This window comes from Gnatocerus cornutus, chromosome 7, assembly GCF_029298725.1.
Source record: "Gnatocerus cornutus isolate USDA-ARS CGAHR chromosome 7, icGnaCorn1.1, whole genome shotgun sequence".
NCBI classification, from domain to species: Eukaryota; Metazoa; Arthropoda; class Insecta; order Coleoptera; family Tenebrionidae; genus Gnatocerus; species Gnatocerus cornutus.
Window position 1 is genome coordinate 13,385,658 of NC_142239.1, and position 20,803 is coordinate 13,406,460.

The 20,803-nt window shown below is 38.7% G+C and overlaps 7 protein-coding genes across 9 annotated transcripts; 4 read left to right on the forward strand and 3 right to left on the reverse strand.

Annotated features, from left to right (window-relative positions):
* The first annotated feature begins 15 nt into the window (after positions 1-15).
* Positions 16-5,098, forward strand: LOC148171199 (fatty-acid amide hydrolase 2). Its single transcript, XM_088041456.1, has 4 exons — positions 16-189; positions 399-618; positions 672-804; positions 3,720-5,098. Exons 1-4 carry the CDS (start codon positions 16-18, stop codon positions 4,765-4,767), a joined length of 1,575 nt encoding a protein of 524 aa, XP_087897582.1. The 3' UTR covers positions 4,768-5,098.
* Den1 (SUMO peptidase family member deneddylase 1) lies at positions 4,978-5,855 on the reverse strand. The gene is made up of 2 exons (XM_088041459.1): positions 5,450-5,855; positions 4,978-5,402 (listed from the first exon to the last, which is right to left on the reverse strand). Exons 1-2 carry the CDS (start codon positions 5,773-5,775, stop codon positions 5,096-5,098), a joined length of 633 nt encoding a protein of 210 aa, XP_087897585.1. The 5' UTR covers positions 5,776-5,855; the 3' UTR covers positions 4,978-5,095.
* Positions 5,856-5,986: 131 nt separating this feature from the next.
* On the forward strand, positions 5,987-9,434 carry LOC148171201 (transcription termination factor 2-like). The gene is made up of 9 exons (XM_088041451.1): positions 5,987-6,182; positions 6,227-6,816; positions 6,867-7,095; positions 7,158-7,608; positions 7,662-7,932; positions 7,979-8,267; positions 8,315-8,664; positions 8,714-9,078; positions 9,126-9,434. Exons 1-9 carry the CDS (start codon positions 6,137-6,139, stop codon positions 9,274-9,276), a joined length of 2,742 nt encoding a protein of 913 aa, XP_087897577.1. The 5' UTR covers positions 5,987-6,136; the 3' UTR covers positions 9,277-9,434.
* On the forward strand, positions 9,357-11,478 carry LOC148171202 (transcription termination factor 2-like). The gene is made up of 8 exons (XM_088042297.1): positions 9,357-9,372; positions 9,460-9,468; positions 9,510-9,641; positions 9,692-10,037; positions 10,091-10,358; positions 10,405-10,827; positions 10,877-11,241; positions 11,290-11,478. Exons 1-8 carry the CDS (start codon positions 9,357-9,359, stop codon positions 11,468-11,470), a joined length of 1,740 nt encoding a protein of 579 aa, XP_087898423.1. The 3' UTR covers positions 11,471-11,478.
* Positions 11,479-11,501: 23 nt separating this feature from the next.
* Positions 11,502-13,136, forward strand: LOC148171203 (uncharacterized). Its single transcript, XM_088041364.1, has 2 exons — positions 11,502-11,656; positions 11,706-13,136. The coding sequence occupies exons 1-2, from the start codon at positions 11,581-11,583 to the stop codon at positions 13,097-13,099; spliced, it is 1,470 nt and encodes a 489-aa protein (XP_087897490.1). The 5' UTR covers positions 11,502-11,580; the 3' UTR covers positions 13,100-13,136.
* Positions 13,123-14,995, reverse strand: LOC148171204 (serine/threonine-protein kinase RIO3). The gene is made up of 3 exons (XM_088041363.1): positions 14,480-14,995; positions 13,445-14,427; positions 13,123-13,397 (listed from the first exon to the last, which is right to left on the reverse strand). Exons 1-3 carry the CDS (start codon positions 14,814-14,816, stop codon positions 13,161-13,163), a joined length of 1,557 nt encoding a protein of 518 aa, XP_087897489.1. The 5' UTR covers positions 14,817-14,995; the 3' UTR covers positions 13,123-13,160.
* Positions 14,996-15,689: 694 nt separating this feature from the next.
* On the reverse strand, positions 15,690-20,334 carry spz4 (Spaetzle domain-containing protein 4). Of its 3 annotated transcripts, XM_088041134.1 has the most exons (5): positions 20,142-20,334; positions 17,008-17,314; positions 16,614-16,728; positions 16,284-16,562; positions 15,690-16,234 (listed from the first exon to the last, which is right to left on the reverse strand). In XM_088041134.1, the coding sequence occupies exons 1-5, from the start codon at positions 20,163-20,165 to the stop codon at positions 15,835-15,837; spliced, it is 1,125 nt and encodes a 374-aa protein (XP_087897260.1). In that variant the 5' UTR covers positions 20,166-20,334; the 3' UTR covers positions 15,690-15,834. The 3 variants fall into 3 exon arrangements, with proteins under 3 accessions (XP_087897260.1, XP_087897259.1, XP_087897261.1); XM_088041133.1 differs by having other exon boundaries at positions 16,284-16,728; XM_088041135.1 differs by lacking the exon at positions 20,142-20,334 and adding an exon at positions 17,371-17,516 and having other exon boundaries at positions 16,284-16,728.
* Positions 20,335-20,803: the final 469 nt, after the last annotated feature.

The following is a 20,803-nucleotide window of genomic DNA, read 5'->3' on the forward strand; positions in this document are numbered from 1 at the left end:
TTTCGTGTAGTTACAATGCATAAATTTACAAAGTCTGTAATCAGGATTGTACACGGTTTATTAGAGCTCCTGTTTCATTATGTTTTCAAAATTGTGTATTGTGGATCTGGGGAGAAGATGCCGCCCATCAAAGATCTTTTGTTGCTCGAATCGGCCAGCTCCATCGCTCATAAAATTCGGACTAAAAAAGTAAGTTTTCGTTACTTTACCCAGCTAGCAGCCCCCTATGGAGGCTCACAGGTGAAGCAATAAATGGTCACGTAAAAAACCGCTTAATTGTCATCAACGTGATTAACTTTCAAGGTTTCGTAAACATGCGGTCCCAAACATTCAGGTGTACAATCAATACAAAACAGACCACCAAAACCCATCCTAAACGTTTTATTTTTCTAAATCAGATAACGAGCGTCCAAGTTCTCGACTCTTTCATCTCTCGGATAAAAGAAGTAAATCCTGTTTTAAACTGTGTGGTTGCCAACCGATTCGAAGATGCAAGAAAAGAAGCTCAAGCAGTCGACGATCTCATCAAGTCAGGAACAATTCCTGAGGAAACCCTTGCCAGAGAAAAACCATTCCTTGGCGTTCCTTTCACGACTAAAGACTGCATCGCTGTAAAGGGTAAAACGCGATGGCCTTCGAGGAAACTTGTTTGTTCATTTGAAGCGTTACAGGCATGATTCACACTTCCGGTTTGGTGAAAAGGAGGAATTGTATCGCTGAGGAGGATGCCGATGCCGTTGCCTGTCTCAAAGCCGCTGGAGCTTATCCCATTGCCTTGACCAACGTTTCGGAGCTTTGCATGTGGTAAATAAAGCGGCTGACTTTCTCCGGAAAGAATTAATTCGATTATTCGGTTCGAAGGGGTCAAGGTTGAAAGTTCAAGTGGGCATAATCAAATTGAATAAGAAAGCGAACGACAATGATAATTCAAGTTCAATTGACTGGGGCGAGGTACCAACTAATGGCGTTTTTATTAATAATTCAGTTAGCTAAAATACATGGAAGTGATAACGAGTTTTACATAACCCAAGGCTCCTTATCGGAGTGATATCGTTGAAGGTCAACGCAGCACCACTACTAACATTTTTTACTTGTGGAAATCTAAGGTATCTGTTACGAAAACAATGATAATGATTTAGAATGCAAACATTTGCCAATTTTTCTTATTTACCTCAAGTCAACCAAAGGCTTTTTTTAGGAAAGATAAAAACTCAATTCAGAAGTTCGCTTACATAATCCAATTCCTATGAATGGGGGCTTCATTTATTCATTTCAACTTTTATTTGACATTGGTCTTTAAATACGAAACATTAACAAGTATGTGTATAATTTAAATGTACGAGCGCACCAAGGACAACTTTGTATACATTATAAAATTAATACGAAACAATGACAAATTAATACTTTGTTGTCCTATCGTTCAAGGGATGTCTGGTAATTTCCACGAGTTTAAGTAGTTTGTCGCGTTTACATTTACACAAAATGTGTCAATTTAACCCTTGGGCGATGACGAATCGACTATTTTTAACAATGACTGACAAAAATAGCGTTAAAGTTCGCGGAAGCTTATCTCCATTTCTATACAAATCAATACAAAAAGTGTTGTCTGACTATCCTGTACACGATTTTCACATGTTTTTGTTGCGTTGTCAGCGCGTTTTCATATGTGTTTTAATTATAAGCGGCCTTTGGAACATGAACACTGTTGGCAGCTCTGACAATGTCCAATCGTAATGGATAATAAGTTAGATAAAAAAGGAACGCGAAATTCAATATTATTAATTTTTTATAGCTGCATGCGCTGACCTGAATGCTTGAGTCATTTGTTTAAAAACAACACAATTGCTACTTGAGTGGCGAGGTTTTTGCGATTACAATATTGCAAAATATTACGTCATTTTATTTTCAAGATTAAGTGAAGCATAAAATTATATAGCCGGAATTTAGACACTAACTCCAACATTTGATGGTCTAATAAAGCGAGCTTTAATGGTAAAATAAATCTGATATTTTCAAAGTTCGGACTCGTTTTGTTTGTGTTGTTTTGAAAATCTCATGTCTGTGGTAACAGTAATCGGAGGTGACATCACGTCCAGACAACAAAAACGATAACAATAATTATTATTGCAGACAATGGAGTTTTTACATTGCAGCAAATCTTGATAAATTGATAAAATTGCGTTGGACCTTTCAATATACGCCTCCAGTGTCGTTTTGTTTGGTAGCCCTGTTACTCGTAAATCAATGTCCGAGCAAAAACAAAGATTAATAAGTCACCTTCGGCTTTTTTCTTTCAGCATCCGTTTCCTTTCATAATTCTATTTTGAATTTCGTTGTTTTCATCACCTTTGTTTATTAATTCCATTACAATTCCTATTAAAATCCGTTATTTTCATTTTCTCGCCCCTATTTTCATTCACTTTGTTTTTTACTGACATAATTCTCCCTTTCCAATTAATCTCGTCTCAATAATGTTAATTGAACCAATCGATAGTTCATTGATTTATTTTTATCTTCGGCATCTCTTCTTCTTGCCAAGCTTTTTTGGCTATCGCGTGGATGTATCTTCTTACTTCTCTCCCGCTACTTTAATTATATCTCGTGTTGATTTATTATTTTTGGGCCTTTGTATGAAATCTCTTTTTACTTTAATTTTAGGCTTATCCGTCGAATGTATCGTGTCTTGATCCTCTCTGTATCCATTTTGGGCCTTCTTTTTTTTTCTTTATTATACACTGCGCTGCAAAATTAACTCAAACTTTGAAATTATTTTTTTTTAATAAATTTGATTTTTTTCCCAACCGGATGTTTAATACATGCTTATTAAAGCAATTTTGACAATTGAAAATCAAAATTTTTCCAAAAAATTTACACTTGTTGCAAACAAATGCAAAAAACAAAAATGGGAATCGCTGTTATATTTACCTCGAGTTTTACAGTTGGCCTTGAGTGCTTTACTTTCTCGAAAATTGATAACAGTCAGTATTCTTCGTGGCATACAGCCAATTAAATTTCTGATTTCTTACTTAGTGATTTTTTGCCACATTGCAATACGCTGCTGATGCAAAAGTTTAATTTTCATTTTCGGATTGCCCTATAAATCCTCTATCAAATTAAGGTCCTGTTAATTTGGTGTGAATCTTCAATAATTTTTTTAAGCCATTTTTAATATCAGTAATTCGGTTTTGCGTTAATTTTGCGGGGCGGTTATTTAGTTAGCGAAACGCAATTAGTTCTAATTTCAATCTTAAGTGTCAAATCAATTTAACTGTTTTTTTTTTCTTTTTTTGCCTCTTCTAAGCTACACTAAAAGTTGTTGGATATGTATGTGTACGTAATTTGTTATAAACCGCAAAAACCACGTAAAGCACTCAACCCTGACTGTAATTCCATTAATTATTCAACTAGAAAAGTCGGCGTTTCCTCTATAGCCCGCAAACATAATTTTCATCACTTCCGCTGTCGTTTTATTAAATATCCTAAACGACTTCCAATGTTTCCATAGTTATTAATTTATAGAAGCTGACAGTTGCCATGGTTACTAATTGTTATTACAACTGGTTACGCCCATTTTAAAACTAGACGAGGCAGATTTCGAATTAATTATTAATCCCACGGGAATCTATTTTGCAAATAAAATTTGTTAATCAAAACGAAAATCTATTTTTAATTAAACGTGACATCTCAGATTAATATTAGCAATTTATTACTTCTTTTAGGTGGGAGAGCGCGAACACGCTCCATGGCCGCTCGTCGAACCCTTACAACACTAACCACATCGTGGGGGGTTCTTCAGGTGGCGAAGGCTGTCTCCAAGGCTCTGCGGGCTCTGCTTTCGGGATCGGTTCTGATATCGGTGGTTCCATTCGAATGCCCTCTTTCTTCAATGGAATTTTCGGCCACAAACCTTCCAAATTCATGGTTTCTAATAAGGGGCAATACCCGATTCCCATTACGACAGATCAGTCGAGTTTTCTCGGAATAGGACCAATGTGCAGACGCGCCGAAGACTTACTTCCGTTACTAAAAATTATAACTGGGAAAAACGCCGCTGTGTTGAAGTTGGATGAACCGGTGGATGTCACAAAGTTGAAGTTTTACTATCAGGAGAGCGATTTGGGGTCAGTGGCGGTGTCGCCGGTGCAGCACGAAATTAAACAACTGTTTATGAAGATTTCGTTGCATTTGGAGAAGGCGCATGGGATTAAAGCGAAGAAAATGGCGATTCAGAGATTTAAGAAGAGTGCGCCGATTTGGTTTGCGAATATGAAGGCCCCTCACGGCCCCTCTTTCCAGGAGCAGTTGGCTAACTTAGAAGGCTCTATTAACCCGTACTGGGAATTGGTGAAGTGGTGTGTGGGGCGCTCCGAGCATACTTTTATAGGGATCGTGACGGCGTTGGCTGACAAAGGGGGCTGCACGTATGGTGATGACAAACACACGTACTTTGTGGAGGAAAAAAAGAGATTTGAGTTGGAAATGGAGGATCTTTTAGGGGACAATGGGGTGTTTTTGTACCCGACACATCCCACAGCTGCCCCGTTTCACAATGAACCCCTCATCAAGCCGTTTAACTTTAGTTACACTGCCGTTATTAACGTTTTGGGGCTCCCGGCTACTAACATTCCTATGGGTTTGAACAGCGAGGGATTACCTATAGGGATACAAGTCGTTGCTGGGAACAAAAAAGACAGATTATGTCTAGCGGTAGCGCGAGAGCTGGAAAAGGCGTTTGGGGGCTGGGTGCCCCCGGCGGTTGAGGCTTGATGATACCAATTTGCCTTCTTCGACACGGTTTTTCAACTTGGCGCATTTTGTGGTAAATTATACAAGTTTATATTTGGGTATTTAGTGTGATAGCTTTATTGGAGTGATAAATTATGTCTCGCAGTATTGTGGCCAACTGACTGAGGAGCGAAGCTCAAGTACCAACTCTTTTATAGAACGACCCATATATTTTATAAATGTCTTTACAAGTACGCTGTCAGTGTGTATGTATTCACGTTCTACTGTATGATTTATACAATTTACAACCAGATTCTGCATTATTTTTATAACTAAATGTTAAATTTTATAATAAAATATTTCTCTGCTGTTACGTCCTTAATCGGTCAATGATATTAGCGATCTGTTTTCTCATACTTCCCACACTAGTCCGCAAATCTTCATTGAGATTATTGTAGCCTTCAAGCCTCTCTTTTGATACCAAATGTTTAGCTAAATGTTCCGCGTTGCAAATGAGATAAATCCCGCAATCATACCCGTTATTCTGCTGCAACGACACCTCTTCTATAAACTCCCCATCAATCCCAAAATAAGAAAACAGTTTCTGAGCAAAAGCCCTAGCTTGCTCACCATTGGCCCCATGGGAAGAATCATAATGATAAACACTCTCGTGACTCCTACAAACAACGATCAATTCCCAGCTCTCCTCAAAAAAATCCAATACCGTGAGAACAAGAGTAAGCTCCAATGAGTACCCCCGGCACTTTGGGGTCTCTCATTATCATTAAAGGCAAAAAAGATAAAGTTCTTGTGCTCAGCGTCCAAAGGCTCCAAAAACACCTTCGTCTGACTACTAGGAATTATTTTAATACACTGGGTGACTTCAGGGGAGACGAACAACAGGGGGGCACTTTTAAAAGTGTTTTTCAGATACTCGAAGTAAAAAGAGATAATGTTGTCATTGAGCCAAAAAGGGCCCAAAAGGAGGTCCACATCGGATTTACGTAACAAACTTTCATCGTAACTCAATATAATGGGATCTTTGTTCATTGTTCATGGAGAATTTTGACTTTCAAATTTAAGGTTATGTCGCGATGTTTACCATTGCTACCAACCTGTGAACATGAAGCCCAAGATGAAAAAACTTCGAAAAAATTATATAATATGGTAAGGGCCGCTAATTTTCTTCTTAGAGAAGTGTTTCTAATTAACTTATGATCGTGATGTTAAATCAATGCGATTTTTTTCGGGTTCTAAGAACACTGAATTTTTCTTTATGTTGGCAACAATTTTGACAGTTTGAAAATTAACCCAACGGTCAGTTTAAAATTTTTATTCCGATAAGATTTTGGAGCTGTTTTTATGCCACTTTTTACCTTTTAACTTCTTCACAACGTGTTATTATAATAAAATGAGTGATAATGAAGACAGTTTTCACTTAGATGGCAGTTTTGTTGGTGAGAAAAATTTACAAACCTTGCAAAATCTCATGTCTTTGTAGCCAGGAGGAAAATTCGGCCTATTATTGATAGCGACTCTGAAGATGAACACGAACAGAAGCCTGTTTTTGACTCCGACTCCGATGAACACGAACATGAGGCAAAAGACGTTTCCCAGGACAATATAAATGACTCATTTGAAGAGGAAGCGCCTGACAAAATATTTTTTTCTAATGATGACGTTATTGATACAACAGACGATGAAAATCAGACGTTTGTGTCAGACTCGAACGAAGATATAGTAGAATCATCTAATGATGAAGAGTCTCATAACAACATTCATGTGTTTAAATCTCCAGTTGTTCAGAGCCCCCAAAAAAGGTTGGCGCAGCAGGAAGGTTTCAGTGAAGACACTTCTGAACAAGAATCAAATGAGAGTGTTGTAGAAGTTGTCACCTCTAGCATTGTAGAAGTTAGTAGTGATGAAGAACCCACAACTTCCCAAACAGTGAAACAACAATCTATCAAATCCTTTTTGGTTCCATTAAAAGAAGAGCCCCAATTAAACGAAACAATCACTGTCACACCAACATGGTATGAAGAACAAAAACAGAAAATTGAATCTCTTAAAGAACAGTGGACTAGAACTAAGGTAATATATTATAAATTTGTTGTTGTGTGTAATAAAAGTTTTAATTGTAGAATGCCCTAATGACTATAAAACTGAGTAATTTGCCTGACAAAGGTAAATCTTTAATTGAAAAGGAGAAGTTTTTAAAGCAGGCGATAAATGAAGAAAAAATGAAATTTGATAAGATGGAAGTAGATCTAAGCCTTGGGCCAATAAATGCCCAAAATAAGATTGAAGTAGCTTGGCAAGAAATTGAAGCAGGGGTGGACGAAGTGGGCCCCCGGACTTTTGGGAAAAAAGGTATAAATCATCATTTATTTAGCTCGCTGCAGAACCTAAAACCTCTTTGTATTTTCTCTTAGGAATTGCCCGTTTCAATAGCGAGAAGCAATTGGCTGTTGAAACCCTCGACCACCTTCACAAGTCTCTCGACACCTGCCCTACCGAAAACGACTTGGCAGAAGACCCAAAACATCTAAAAGTCGAATTAATGCTCCACCAGAAAAGGGCTTTGGCGTGGTTGCTGTGGAGAGAAACACAGAAGCCCTCAGGAGGGCTCCTGGCCGATGATATGGGTCTCGGTAAGACTTTAACCATGATCTCTCTTATCATGAAGGCAAAAGAGAACATGGGTGAAGATCCAGGCGACTCTGAAAAAGAGAATTACCGTGATAAATACCCCGGGGGCACTCTAGTGGTCTGTCCCGCCAGTCTGATTAACCAGTGGTCAGGAGAAATAGAAAAAAGGACAAAGCGAGGTCTGTTGTCGGTGGAGCTCTACCACGGCGCAAAGAGGGAGACTAAAGCCAAACGGTAAGAATCAACTTGGTGTTTTAAATGTACCTATAAACTGGTACAAATTCCAGTTTGGCCAAATACGACGTCGTCATTACAACGTATGGCCTCATCCCCAAAGAAAGCGACAAATCCGGCCCACTATTCCGCGTCCGTTGGGGGCGAATCATCCTCGATGAATCTCACCAAATCCGCAACTATAAATCTCAAACTGCCGAAGCAGTTTTCAAACTCTCAGGCAAATATAGATGGGCTCTCACTGGTACGCCCGTCCATAACAAAGAGATTGATATGTACTCCATCTTGAAGTTCTTACGCTGTGCTCCTTTTGATGACCTTCAGGTGAGACTACAACTTTTTGTTCCAAATTCTGTAGTGCGAAAAATAGGTTTGGAAACGTTGGATCACCGACAAAAGCACAGGTGGAGCAATGCGGCTTCACGCGGTGATTTCCACGCTGATGTTGCGGCGTACGAAAGCTGAACTCATGGAAAAAGGCAGTTTGGAACACCTCCCTGAGAGGACATGGGAGCTCATCTCTGTGAAACTCGAAAAAGAAGAAATGGACGTTTATCAAAAGGTGTTAATCTTCTCACGCACTCTCTTCGCGCAGTTTTTACATCAGCGAGCTGAGAAGAACCAAGACGCTGTTGACTTGAAGTTTGGTGGAACGTCATGTATGTCTGTCGTCTTTAAGCGACACTTTTTCATTGTTTTCTTGTAGATGACCCCAACGGCGAATATTTCAAAACGAGAAACAAGTTACTTAGGTTAAACCGCGTCAAAGAGGTGAGCCAACACGAAATCCTCGTGCTTTTGTTGCGGTTGCGCCAGATTTGTTGCCATCCAAACTTGATCAAACAAATGTTGCAAGGAGATGAGGATTTGGGGGAAGTACCAGACCCTGAAGAAGCGGAAGAAATGAACTTGTTGGAACAACTCAACAAATTGAATGTGAACGATGATGATGATTTCCATCCAACGAACGATGAGAACGTTGGATTGAAAGAAGCATCTAAAGGATTTTTAAACCCTTCCAATCCCGTTTTCAGGCAGGAGCGAGCTAGTAGCAAGGTACTCCGTATTTTATTCACGCCACGTTCTTACATTTTTGATTTTTCAGATTAAAACTTTGATCTCACTTCTGAAGAGCAAAGTTTCGTCAGGTGACAAAGCAATTGTAGTTTCGCAATGGACAAGTTTACTCGACTTGATTGCGATCCATCTGAAAGAGGAGGACGTTACCTTTGATTCTCTAACTGGAAAAACCGTCACGAGTAAAAGAATGAATATTGTGGACAATTTCAACAGCCCTAAGAGTCCCACCCGAGTTCTGTTGTTATCCTTGACGGCTGGAGGCGTAGGTTTAAATCTCGTCGGGGCGAATCACTTATTCCTATTGGACTTGCACTGGAACCCACAATTGGAAAGTCAGGCACAGGACCGGATTTATAGAATGGGGCAAAAAAAAGCTATTTTTGTCTACAAGTATGTCATTTGTTGGTACAGTCAAGTTATAAAAGATTTGTTTTTAGGATTATGGCTGAGGATACCATAGAAGAGCGGATCAAAACTCTTCAAGACCAAAAGTTAGAGATCGCCAATTCGATGCTCACAGGATCAAAGCGCGTCGTCGACAGTAAACTTAGCTTGCAAGATCTTAAGATGCTCTTTGATTTTAAATAAGAACATTTACGTTTTTTTGTTATTTTGTTGAAATTGGTGTCCCAAGAATTGAATACCCACTTCTCTTTTTTTATTTTAAGATGTTATACAGTTTTTGTATTGTTTTATATTTTTTTTTATTTTTATGATTTTGCCTAATACAGTATTTGTAAGAAACATTTCTTATTTTATCCTCTTTTAAAGTGATACGATGTGATTAGAAGCAAACAAATTAATCTAAGATAACTCTTGAGATGTTCTGGGATTTACCCTATCATTGATTTCTCAGAATTTTAAGTGCACTGATAAACAAAAAATTGATTTTGCAGTAATTTTCGATTCTAAAACATTCATTTTAATCTCAAGAATTAATAAAACCATGGAAGGTAAGTAACCCTGAAAGTACGAAGTCTTTAAAATGTCTTGTCTTTTACAGGAGAGGAAAAAAAGTTCGCGCATCACAGCGAAGCAAGAAAAAACTTAAAAATTGATTTAATGCCTCACCAATTAATTGCATTGTCGTGGATGTTGCATCAAGAAGAGCAACCAGTTTCGGGAGGTATTCTTGCTGATGACATGGGTGTTGGTAAGACCGTTTCTATGATTTCCCTTATTGTGGAGTCTCCAAAAACTCCCAAGGATAAGTCTCTTGGAGGAACTTTGCTTATCATCCCAACAAGTCTTATAGATCAATGGAAAAATGAAATTGAAAGTAAGACAACCAAAGGACTTTTGTCAGTGGAAATTTATCACGGTCCAAAAAGAAGCACAGATTCGAAATCGTCAGTAAACTCCTTTGAATTTTTTCAATTATCCTCAAATTTGTACCTTTCAGCTTAATAAAAAAAGATGTGGTGATAACAACTTACGGTATTGTTGTCAGAGAGACGAAAAATCAGCCACTTTTCACCATAAACTGGCGGAGGATAGTTCTCGATGAAGCTCACCAAATCAGGAACTGTAAGAATAAAACGGCAATGGCTATTTTTGAGCTCTCTGCTAAATCTCGATGGGCCATAACAGGAACCCCCGTTCATAATAGTGCAGAGGACTTGTACTCTTTATTCAAATTCTTACGATACGCTCCGTACGACGACTTCAAAGTGAGTATATCAATAAAGTCATGGTAGTTGCAAAAGTCGTTTTTAGAAGTGGACACTTTTGTTCGCCGATCCTGTTAATTTCGCAAAAGCGATGTCTAAAATCATCTTGAGACGCACTAAAAGTGAGCTCCAACTTCAGACTTTACCCCAAAAAACCACCCAAGTGGTAAAAGTGGAGCTTAACAAAGATGAGAGAGCGATTTATGATTACATCATGAACATTTCGCGCCAGGGCCGGGCTCAGTTTTTTCAGGAAGCAAATACGGAAAAGGAAATTAAACAGTACCACATTTTAGTTGTTCTTTTAATCCTGAGGCAGATCTGCTGTCATCCTAATTTGATCCTGCAGAAGTTAGAAGAGGATGATGCCACTTACGCGCTGGAAGACTTTAAAAAAGTTAACACCACTAATCACAGCGACTTGAATCTTTCAGATCCTGTCTTCAATGTGGAAAATCCAAGCAGCAAAGTACTCGTACTAAAACTAGCCAGAACTACGACTGATTGTGTTTTCTCAGATTCAACACCTCCTCACGCTGTTACGAAAAATTATTTCGCAAAAAGAAAAAGCAGTTATCGTGTCTGAATGGACCAGTTTTTTAGACATTATAGCGAAACACATCAAGAACGAAAAAATTTCTTTTGATTCTTTGACAGGGAAAACGGAAAGTTCGGATCGAACAACTCTCGTTGATAAGTTTAATGATCCTGAGAGTGATATTCAAGTGTTGTTGTTATCTCTAAAAGCAGGAGGAGTCGGTTTAAATTTAGTTGGAGCTAATAATTTATTTTTGATGGATCCGCACTGGAATCCACAGTTGGAAAATCAGGCTCAGGATAGAGTGCATCGGATTGGGCAAAAGAAACCAGTTCATATTTACAAGTGAGATATTTTTGAAGTGTGAAGTTATCGGTAAAATATTTCATTTAGATTTCTGACCTGTGACACCGTCGAGGAACGCATTAAAAAACTACAGGACAAGAAGATTGCTATTGCGGATTCTGTGCTTGAACCAAACAAGCAACTTAGCAAAGAGGAACTGAAAATTCTTTTACAAGAAAATTATTCACAGGATTGTCAGTCTGATTTTAAAATAAAAGTTGAATTTTAATTTTTTAATTACGCGCCAATTAATTGTTAAAGCAACCAATCGCATTGCAGAATTTAGTTTGACACTTCTATGTATAACCTCAAACGTCAAAGTCAAATTTATCTACAACCATGGTTATGTGCAAATTCTTTTTACAAGGAACTTGCAGATTCGGTGACAATTGTAAATTCGAGCATCAATATAACGGTAAAACTTTTTTTTTCGAGTGCCCCTTCCCAAATGTACTTTTTCTCAGATCGCAACTATGCAGGAAACTCGTCAATTTTACTCCACAATTACGCATCCAAACCCCAAGTTACCCCCCAAGCAACATCAAATGTGGACACAAATACGTTGGTTAAAGCAGTGGTCAATGATATGACCTCTGCTGAAAAAGGGGGGCAATGGTTGCTCTCTTCTTATGCTCCATTCAAGGAAAAGCCAGCGTTCCCAGGATTCGAGGACCACAGCATGGAGGAGATTAGATACTTATTTTATGAGTGTGTAAAAACTGGTAATATTGAACAGTACAAGCAAAATTTACAATCAATGTTGCAACATGCAATGATGAAAGTTAAGGCGCTGCAAAATCCTTCTTTAGAGGCTGTGAATATGTTAAAGACTATTTATGACACTCCCACGTCTAATTCTGTGAGTACTAATCAGTCTCCATTTGGGACCCCGGCAGCGACGTCAAATTCACCTTTTGGGGGCTCACAATCAGTTTTTGGAAACACAAATCAGAGCGTGTTTGGAGGTGGCAACAACACAGGACAACAAGGATTATTCAATAGCAACACGAAGTCAGTTTTTGGGCCCCAACAAAGTGGAACTGTCTTTGGACAACAAAATAAGTCAATTTTTGGGCAAACCCAGCCAACTTCAGGATCAATTTTTGGCGGGGGTAGTGGTGCTTCCGTTTTCCCAGGAGCCACGCAATCGTCGCTTTTTGGACAACCACCGCAGAATGCTAGTCCTTTCGCCCAAGGACAACCGGCGCCGAACGCTAGTCCTTTCGGGCAAGGACAACCCACACAGAGCACGAGTCCTTTTGCACAAACACAGCCTGTGCTGAGTACGAGCCCTTTTGCCCAAACTCAGCCTGCGCAGAGTACGAGCCCTTTTGCACAAACACAGCCTGCGCAGAGTACGAGCCCGTTTGCTCAAACACAACCTGCGCAGAATGCTAGCCCTTTTGCCCAAGGGCAACCGCCCCAAAACGTCAGCCCCTTCGCGCAAGCTCCACCGGCGCAAACGCAAACTGCCGGTCCGTTTGGACAACAGGCTCCGTTCTCACAACAAAACGTCTTCCAACAACCCACAAGTCCTCCAAACCAGTTTGTTGCAAATTCTTCGCCTTTTGGTGGTACAAACACTCCATTTGCACCTCAACAAAGTAATTTCACCGCTCCACCAAACCCTCAAAGTGGCAAACCGTCGTTTCTACACACGCAGAGTATTTTCGGGAACGTGGGGCTCCAGTCAAACGCGTTTGGAAACGCGTCCCAAAACAAGCCAAATCCAGAGTTTTACTCAAAGTTGGAAGATCTCACCGAGGAAGAAATTAAATGGTTTCAGAGCGACGACTTGGACATTGCGAAAATTCCAGAGAAGCCACCGGCTTACGAAATGTGCTTCAAAGTGCAATGAACGACTAAATTAATAAATAAGAGTTTATTTTCAATAATTTATTTTCTTCAAATTCAACAATTTATGCGAGGGGTGGATCAACCAAACCTGCACACCCTAACGCTTCCTTTGATTTTTCCCAGCCCTTATCAAAATCAAAGCTGCTTTCAACTCCAGGTTGATCCACAAGATGAGGCTTCATTTTGAAGGTTTCTTGTAGCGCCAACAACTCTTTCTTCTCTTCATAGTAGTGGCCCGTTATCGATTTGAACAACTCCTCAGGAGTGGGCACGTTAGGAACCTTTTTCTTTGTGAAGAACTAAAAGAATCAATGTGATGCGTGGAATTCGTCAAACAAAAACTTACATTGACAACGTTATTACAGTCCCTCATCAAGAAGTAAAAGCAGTTTTCGTGCGATAACAGCACCGACTGGCTAACATCAATAAAATAACATTGTTCATTGTGCCACAAAATATTGTATTCCGACAAGTCGGCGTGTACCAATTCCGCTTTACTGAAGAGCGTCTTCATGGTGTCAATAACTTGATCATAAGCTAGAATGTATTCGGCGTCGCTCAAAATCGCATCTTTGAGCTTCGGCGCGGGTTTGTTATTTTCGCCAATGAAAGACATAACAAGCACGTGCTTCTTTAAAATGACTACTTCAGGACACGCCACGCCTGCATTCTTCAGTCTGTTCAAATTATGCATTTCTTTCTCGGCCCATAAATGCACCGTTTTCCTGGCAGTTTGATTTCCTATCCTCCCTTTAAACCTGTGATCGTCTTTTATATACTTGTCCCTTTGTTTGAACTCTGATAACGTCGTCTTGAAGACTTTAATAGCACACTCTTTTGGTAATTCTTGCTCTGAGTACTCTAAATTCGCATCGGCGTGTAAAATCACAGCTTCTTTCCCTATGCTAATAACCCCGTTTACGTTTTCGAGAAGTTCCTGTTGGATTATTTTGTAGATTACAAGTCTGGTGTATTCATCCAAACCGAATTCTTGCGTGGCTCTGTCTTCTTTTTTGTCGCGGACTTTGTGGCGGCGCGCTTCTTCATGTTTAGAGTGCATTTTAAGACTGTTGAAGACTTTGTTTGATAGTTTTAAATCGAAGTTTTCGCCGTCGCCTGTATGGAAATCCGGGGGAAAAGACAGGAGCTTACACGCGTTTTTACGTCCACTCATTGTTACGTCGTGTTTTGTAACCATACTGCCGTTTTCCATTTTGTAACCACAGGGGGGAATCGAGTCAAACTGTCTTTGAAGAGTGTCGAAGCGGTCCCAATCACGTCGGTCCCGAACGTCGACAATTTCGTCTTCTTCCGACTCGCTCTCAAAATCTAGGAAGAAAATTACAATGCTACCAACTGGTTGTGATAATTTAGTTCCTACCAAAATTGTGGGGCGTCCGTCTGTAGTTCTCAAACGACACCGAGACTTTCGAGGCCCCATTGTATTTCTCCTCAGTGCGTCTTAAATTCTCATCGTGCTCTTTATCAAACTGCATCTGTAGCATTCGTGCGATCATTTCATCGGATTCACAAGTGCCCTCGCAGGAAAGCGCGTCGAGGACCTCCTGGGGGATTTCTTCGTCCTTTTGAGCTGGAGGAAGTGTGGTAGCAAACTTCTTGTCTTCTTTTGCTTGTAAATCTCGGGCTACTTCTTCGGACATTATTTCGTCCAAGTTTACAGGGTCGAGTTTCTCGATTTTTGCCCACGGACCTGCCATTGCGTCGCTATTTTTCACTAAAAACTACTTGAAATATCACAATGTTTCGAATATAAACGTTGGGGTGAACTAATGTTGTGCAATGAAACGAAAGAAAATGGTAATTGTGAAAGTGGAAGACGTTTGACGTAAATTTGACAGATGACGTTTGAGGATGTGTTCAGATTCCACTAGACTTAAAATAGGCCGAAAATACTGGCAATTTTAACCGAGTTCGCTGAATTATTATTCGTTTGTTTTAGCTGTAAATTATGAAGAAAATAAAATATTAAACAGTATAATAAGAAGTTGTCACTTTTATTAGTATCAGGGTCGTTCAAATAGTATGTAAATCTAGAGCCCATTTTTGGATTCTACTCGAAATTTTACGTTAAATGAGTCAATTTTTTTTAAATTGCTGCATAAATAAACTCGGCTGAATTTACTTTCACAAAAGTGATGTGTGAAACAGGCAATCAACAATACAGTTGTATATTATACAAGTTACAGTCGAATTTCGTTTCGTCGTCTCACATTAGTCCAAGTTCTACTTATTATTATTAAGATTGCCCAATGAAACGAACTTTTTGTGTTTTTTGACTTGAAAATGTCGAGAAATTTCTTCGAACGCAAGTTTTACTCACGTGTTCGTGATTTTTCACTAAAAAAACTTGAAAAATTACGATTTTTAAATATAAAACTGCGTATTTTAAATTTTATACATTCTAGTGACAAATGCTACCAATAGTAATACCAACCTTGAGAGGATAAGCTACTAGATTGTGTTTACTGGCGCGGAGAGTTGGCAATTTAAAAAGTTTCTCATTAAATTGGGGCTTTTTCTCATTAAAAATCGCGTTCAAGCGTACTTAGTTATGTTAATTGTATATTTCAAGAACACAACAAGTTTAATTAAGCCTACATAAATATCTACACAATCATGTTAAATATGAGTAATAACAATGTACAAAAATTAATAACATATTCTTATAATAAAACAGCACGAGCCTTGACGTCAATTATGTCCTCATTTCCCTCATTAGCCATGATCACCGGCCGAAAAGATGGCCTCATTTTTCCGCATGTACCAGTCCGGTACTTGAACCTGCTCATAAGCCCGTGGACTCCTCGAAGTGACCCGAAACTCCGCCGGTGCTATACTGTAACACTTGCAAACACAACAAGAAGGGAATCGAAACCAATCTGAAAAGATCCCGCGACATTCATTGTTAGGATCGTAAGCAAGAAGTCGATGAAGCCGATACTGTTGCTCGCATCGACAACCATCTCTGCAGTACATTTGCCGGTGCTCATGAGTGCACTTCTCCCAATGTACGTACTGTTCGAAGGGGTACATATTAAGAAGAGCCAGAACCTCTCCGCGAGTGTTGTTGGCCCAGAAGGGAGCAACGACTTCTTCTTTGACAGGACAAGCGTTTCTGCAACTAAACATGAAGAGAAAGGTTGAAGAAATGAGTCTCTACTTACACCCCCTTCATCTGGTAGTTTATTTGGACTTTATGACTTTTATTGTCTTCCATGTCTTGGAAGAGAACCGCTCCAGGCTCTCCGGAGGTCTCTTTCTCGTTGGTTTCAGTAGGATTGATGTTGGTGCTCGTGTCGGTTTTCGCGTTCTGGTTGGTTGTGGTATCTGTGGTCAACTCCACCGTCGTGGTTTCAGTCTGGGTGGTCGCTTCTTCGGTCGTAGTTTTCGGTGTCTCCACTGTGGTTGATTTGTGTGTTGTCGGCCGGAAATGAGGCGCAGTTCTTAAATCAGCTAGTTTAATACTTAATCCAGGTTCTTCCGAGTACACGAACTTTGTATTTAGAACATCGTCGTTGCTGATGTCTTCATCTCTTAAGAAACGTGGCTCTGTTCCGTCACGACTCAGTTCGTTATCGACGTTGAAAGAAAAATCTTGTTTGGCGTACACTGAAACCATTAATTTAGTTGTAATGATGAGGCGGATCTGTGATCAAAAATGCATGAACTGTGATAAGTCGTGTTAATTTGGAGGAAAAAGTTATTGTTTAGATATCTAACAGACGGTGATAAATGTCTAATGGTACACCCATAAATGACCCGTAATTGCGTGCTAATTGGAACACATAAAAATATGATTAGCGGTAACCCAAAAAGAAATTAGGACCGTCTGTCTGAAGACTTAAGCGAGCAAGTGAAGATAATCGTCCGCTGGAGGCAAATCATTACTTTTTCTGTCTTCATAACGATGTCTGAAGTAGTCCTCCGCGACCATCTGCAGTTCAGAATCCTCCAACTCCTCCTTCAACACCTGTCCATGTCTTTGATCCCCATACATCCGCCTCATCAGCCCTTGATTCTCCCTAACGAATCGTTTGACGGCATGCCAAGGATACGCCGTCCCCGCCGAAGTGCAGTACCCAGATGTTAAATCGCACGGTGGTCTGTGCATCTTCCCTGCTCGATATTGTCTCCCACACGCTCCTTGGTCGCCTCCTGAATCAAATCCATAGGCGAAGCATCGACTGGCGTACAACTATAACAGAATAAAAATTTCACTTCTTTTGACCGGAAGGGAAAGGTGGTACCAACGATCAACGATGGTTATTAGATCGGCTGTTATAGGGAAAAGAAAGTTGTCGCCGACCTTCATTTCACGCTTTTTATGACCTCTAAAAGTTCATTGGCGGAGGTGAAATTTCATTTCGTTGAGTTGGTGGAGATGATGAGGGAATTTTACATCGTTAAAGAAGATGATTTTAATTCAAGAAGCGGATTTTATCGGTTTAACGAACAGTATCTGATTACAAAAGTTGTTGCGACAAGTTGTACTTATTTGTTGTGTGATTAGTATTAGTCAAATAAATTCTTCTTGTATTAACTGTTTGGTTGACCTGCCTAAACCTGTTACGGTACCGATAAAATTTAAGTATTTTTTTTTCTTGTTACATCAGCGCTGGGTTTTGCTCTTCTTAGCCGGAACTCAACAGTTTATTTATTTATTTTATTGGCGGATTCTTAAATTGTCATTTCTTGCCGCAAACGAACGAAATTTTTTGGTTCCACGATCCCTATTTTATTCGGAAATCCACAAAAATTAACTCGAGAAAACCAGAGGCTTGAAATTGAAAGATCAAAAGACTGAAAACCGAAAAAATTTAAATATTTAGTCTAATAAAATTAGAAATTGAAAAATGTTAACACTTCGAACAGTTCGAACTTTGAAAAATCGAAATCTTCTGGAGGAGCTATCTAAAATGTAAAATTTCCAATAACCTGGTAAGAAGCAAAAGTGAGAAATTTGAGAAACCAAAAACAGAGTCAAAGATTCTCAAATCTCAAGAACTGAGATTTAAAAACTGAGAACTTAAAGCTTAAGAAAGTTGAGGAGCCCAAAATATCAAAATTTGTTTAAATGGAAGTTTCTGAATCCAGAAATTCTAAGAACTTTAAATTCATATAATATGAAAACCTAAAATAAATCAACTAAAAAACTAAAACTGAAACAAACAAAAAATCCTAAAACTAGCACGAAATTAGAAAATTTTTAAGCTTGGAAATGACAATGACTAATGGAGAGATTGGGTTAATCTAAATTGGATCGATAAAAAGTTATAAAAGAAGTGATGAAAATCGAAATTTAAAAGAAAGAAATTCGAAAAGAATTAGAGAAAGTTAATGAACACAAAAAATTTAATATTTTCAAAATCTCAATACAGAACATGAAAAATGGACTAAAATATGTAAGAAATTGAAGCTATTTCTTGAAATCTAAAAACTTGAGTATAAAAGCTAAGAACGTCTTAAATCACGTCTGAAAAATTCAACAAAGACATTTATTGGATCAAATCTTGGTGTTGACAAAAAATATTAAAAATACAATTTATTCGTAAACACCAAATTTCGTCAAAAAATTAAACTTTTTAATCATCGCTCTGATGATTGCTATCGAAACGCGCGTTAGCATTTTCTGGCGAAATTTGGTGTTTGAGAATAAATTGTATTTTTGATAATTAATAAAAAATTCAAAGAAAATCTTCAGAAAAGAAAACGACAAAAATCTATGAAAACGAACATCTAAGCAAGTCTAAGAACATCAGAACTTAAGCATCTAAAAATAGAGCATCTAATAGAAAAACTGAAAATCTAAAATTAATAAAAAACCGGAAACTTTTAATTTAAAATTTGGAATTTGGGATCGGAAAATTTGAAGAATTTGACTTGGAAATTTTCATTTTTCAGTAGAAATGCTAAAAAACGAGTTTCATAGCAAATTTCGTATCTTGAAGTAATCTGAAAAATTCGAGACTACCTCAAAATGACCAACCTGCCAGGAATCCAAACAATTTAGCACAAAACTGATCATAGCTCCCAAAATAGCAGTAGCAGCCATTAGAAAGTCTTCACCAAATATTTTAGTAAGTAAACGGTAGAAAAAACATTTAATTTCGCTACTTAAGCACGCATCAAATTAATCAAAATTTGTCTTGAAAGGCACCGCAAAAGCGTAATTTTCCAACGACTTTCACCGGCAGTATTACGTATTTATCCCCATGAAATTTTTTGCAGAAAGACCGTTGTTGCACTTCGTACCTTTTGTTGTCGAGCAGGAAACATTGTTTGCCTACATAAACGTGATTTACAGTTTTATTTCCTTCAGCTTTTGAGTCAACCAGTTCACGTTTTGTATTATTCCCACACAAAAACGACCACTTCAAATTTGGATTTCGAGCTAGTTGAGGAAGAAATCAACACTGCTAACTGTTCATTCATGAAATTACCATGATTTGCATTGATTATCTTAATTTTTCATTCAAGAAAGAAGAACAGAGCTCGGGGGCGTTTGTCCAATTAATGTTTTGTCTTGATCAAATCCAAATTAATGAATTGTGAAAGCAATAGTGCATCACATGCATAAAAACAAGAACGTCCTACTGACCCAGTTTGAAGAGTTTTGTCGCTTGGAAAATTTGCATACAAGGCCAAGAACTTAATTGCTCAAATCGTAGCAATTGGAAGATTTTAGATTCCCATAGGCGATTTCGTACACTTTCGTCCAATTAACTCAAAACTGTTATCCGAAACCACTGAAGAGTCTTTTATGTAAATTACGTCACAGATGTGCACAGACGCGGAGAAAGTAGAAATTTAAGAACTAATTGACGGCTCGTCTAATTGAAAGAAACTCAAAAAACCAGACCCATCGTTGAAAAAATAGTAAATATACGAGGTCGTCGTGGATAAATCTCTTGGCCTACAGACCCAGACTGATGCGACAACAGAGAGAACGGTACCCTGAAGTCTTTCCCACATAACAATTACGCCGGTTTTAACACTGATTGAAAATTCGATTTTCTACTTACAAGTAGTAAAATTAGACATAACATGTCGCATAGTTTGTTGGCAAACACTATTTAAATGTCTTGGAGATACGAGTTCTTTGGGGATACACGACACTGAGTGAAATTGGTCCACATGGTTTGCAGCGCGTTTGTTTTTCTTGGACGAAGAACTAGCGACGTGTTGACCGACAGAGTGGTACCGCTGAACTGTTCCAAAGAGGTGGACCCTCCTGTTTACGCGAGAAATGAGGTTTCTACTGTCAGATGCTCTTAACCGTAAGAAAAAGTTGGAGGAAGTAGGTTACTGCCAGTGGTGTAGGTGCGAAAACGACGGTGCACTCGAGGAATCTATAATTTCAACTATCAATAACGATATTTCGGACTAGTGTGGAAAGTCGGCTGCGTGGTTTATCAGGCTCTGGTGCCGGCCGGAGAAAATTTATTACAATAGAATGAACACTACTAAATTTGTGAAGCTGCAGGCAGAAAAACTGAGAATCTTTTGGAAGCCCAAAAACACGCAAATTTGGAGCTCTCTTTGGGGAGAAGGGCGTAGGTTGTGATGACCACATCGTTTATAAAAATAGAAAATAAAAATAAAATTGTTAAAATCGGTATTACCCCGTGTCCAATTACAAAATTCTGCAACAAAAAAGTACTTTTGGTAAAATTTATTTTTGGAG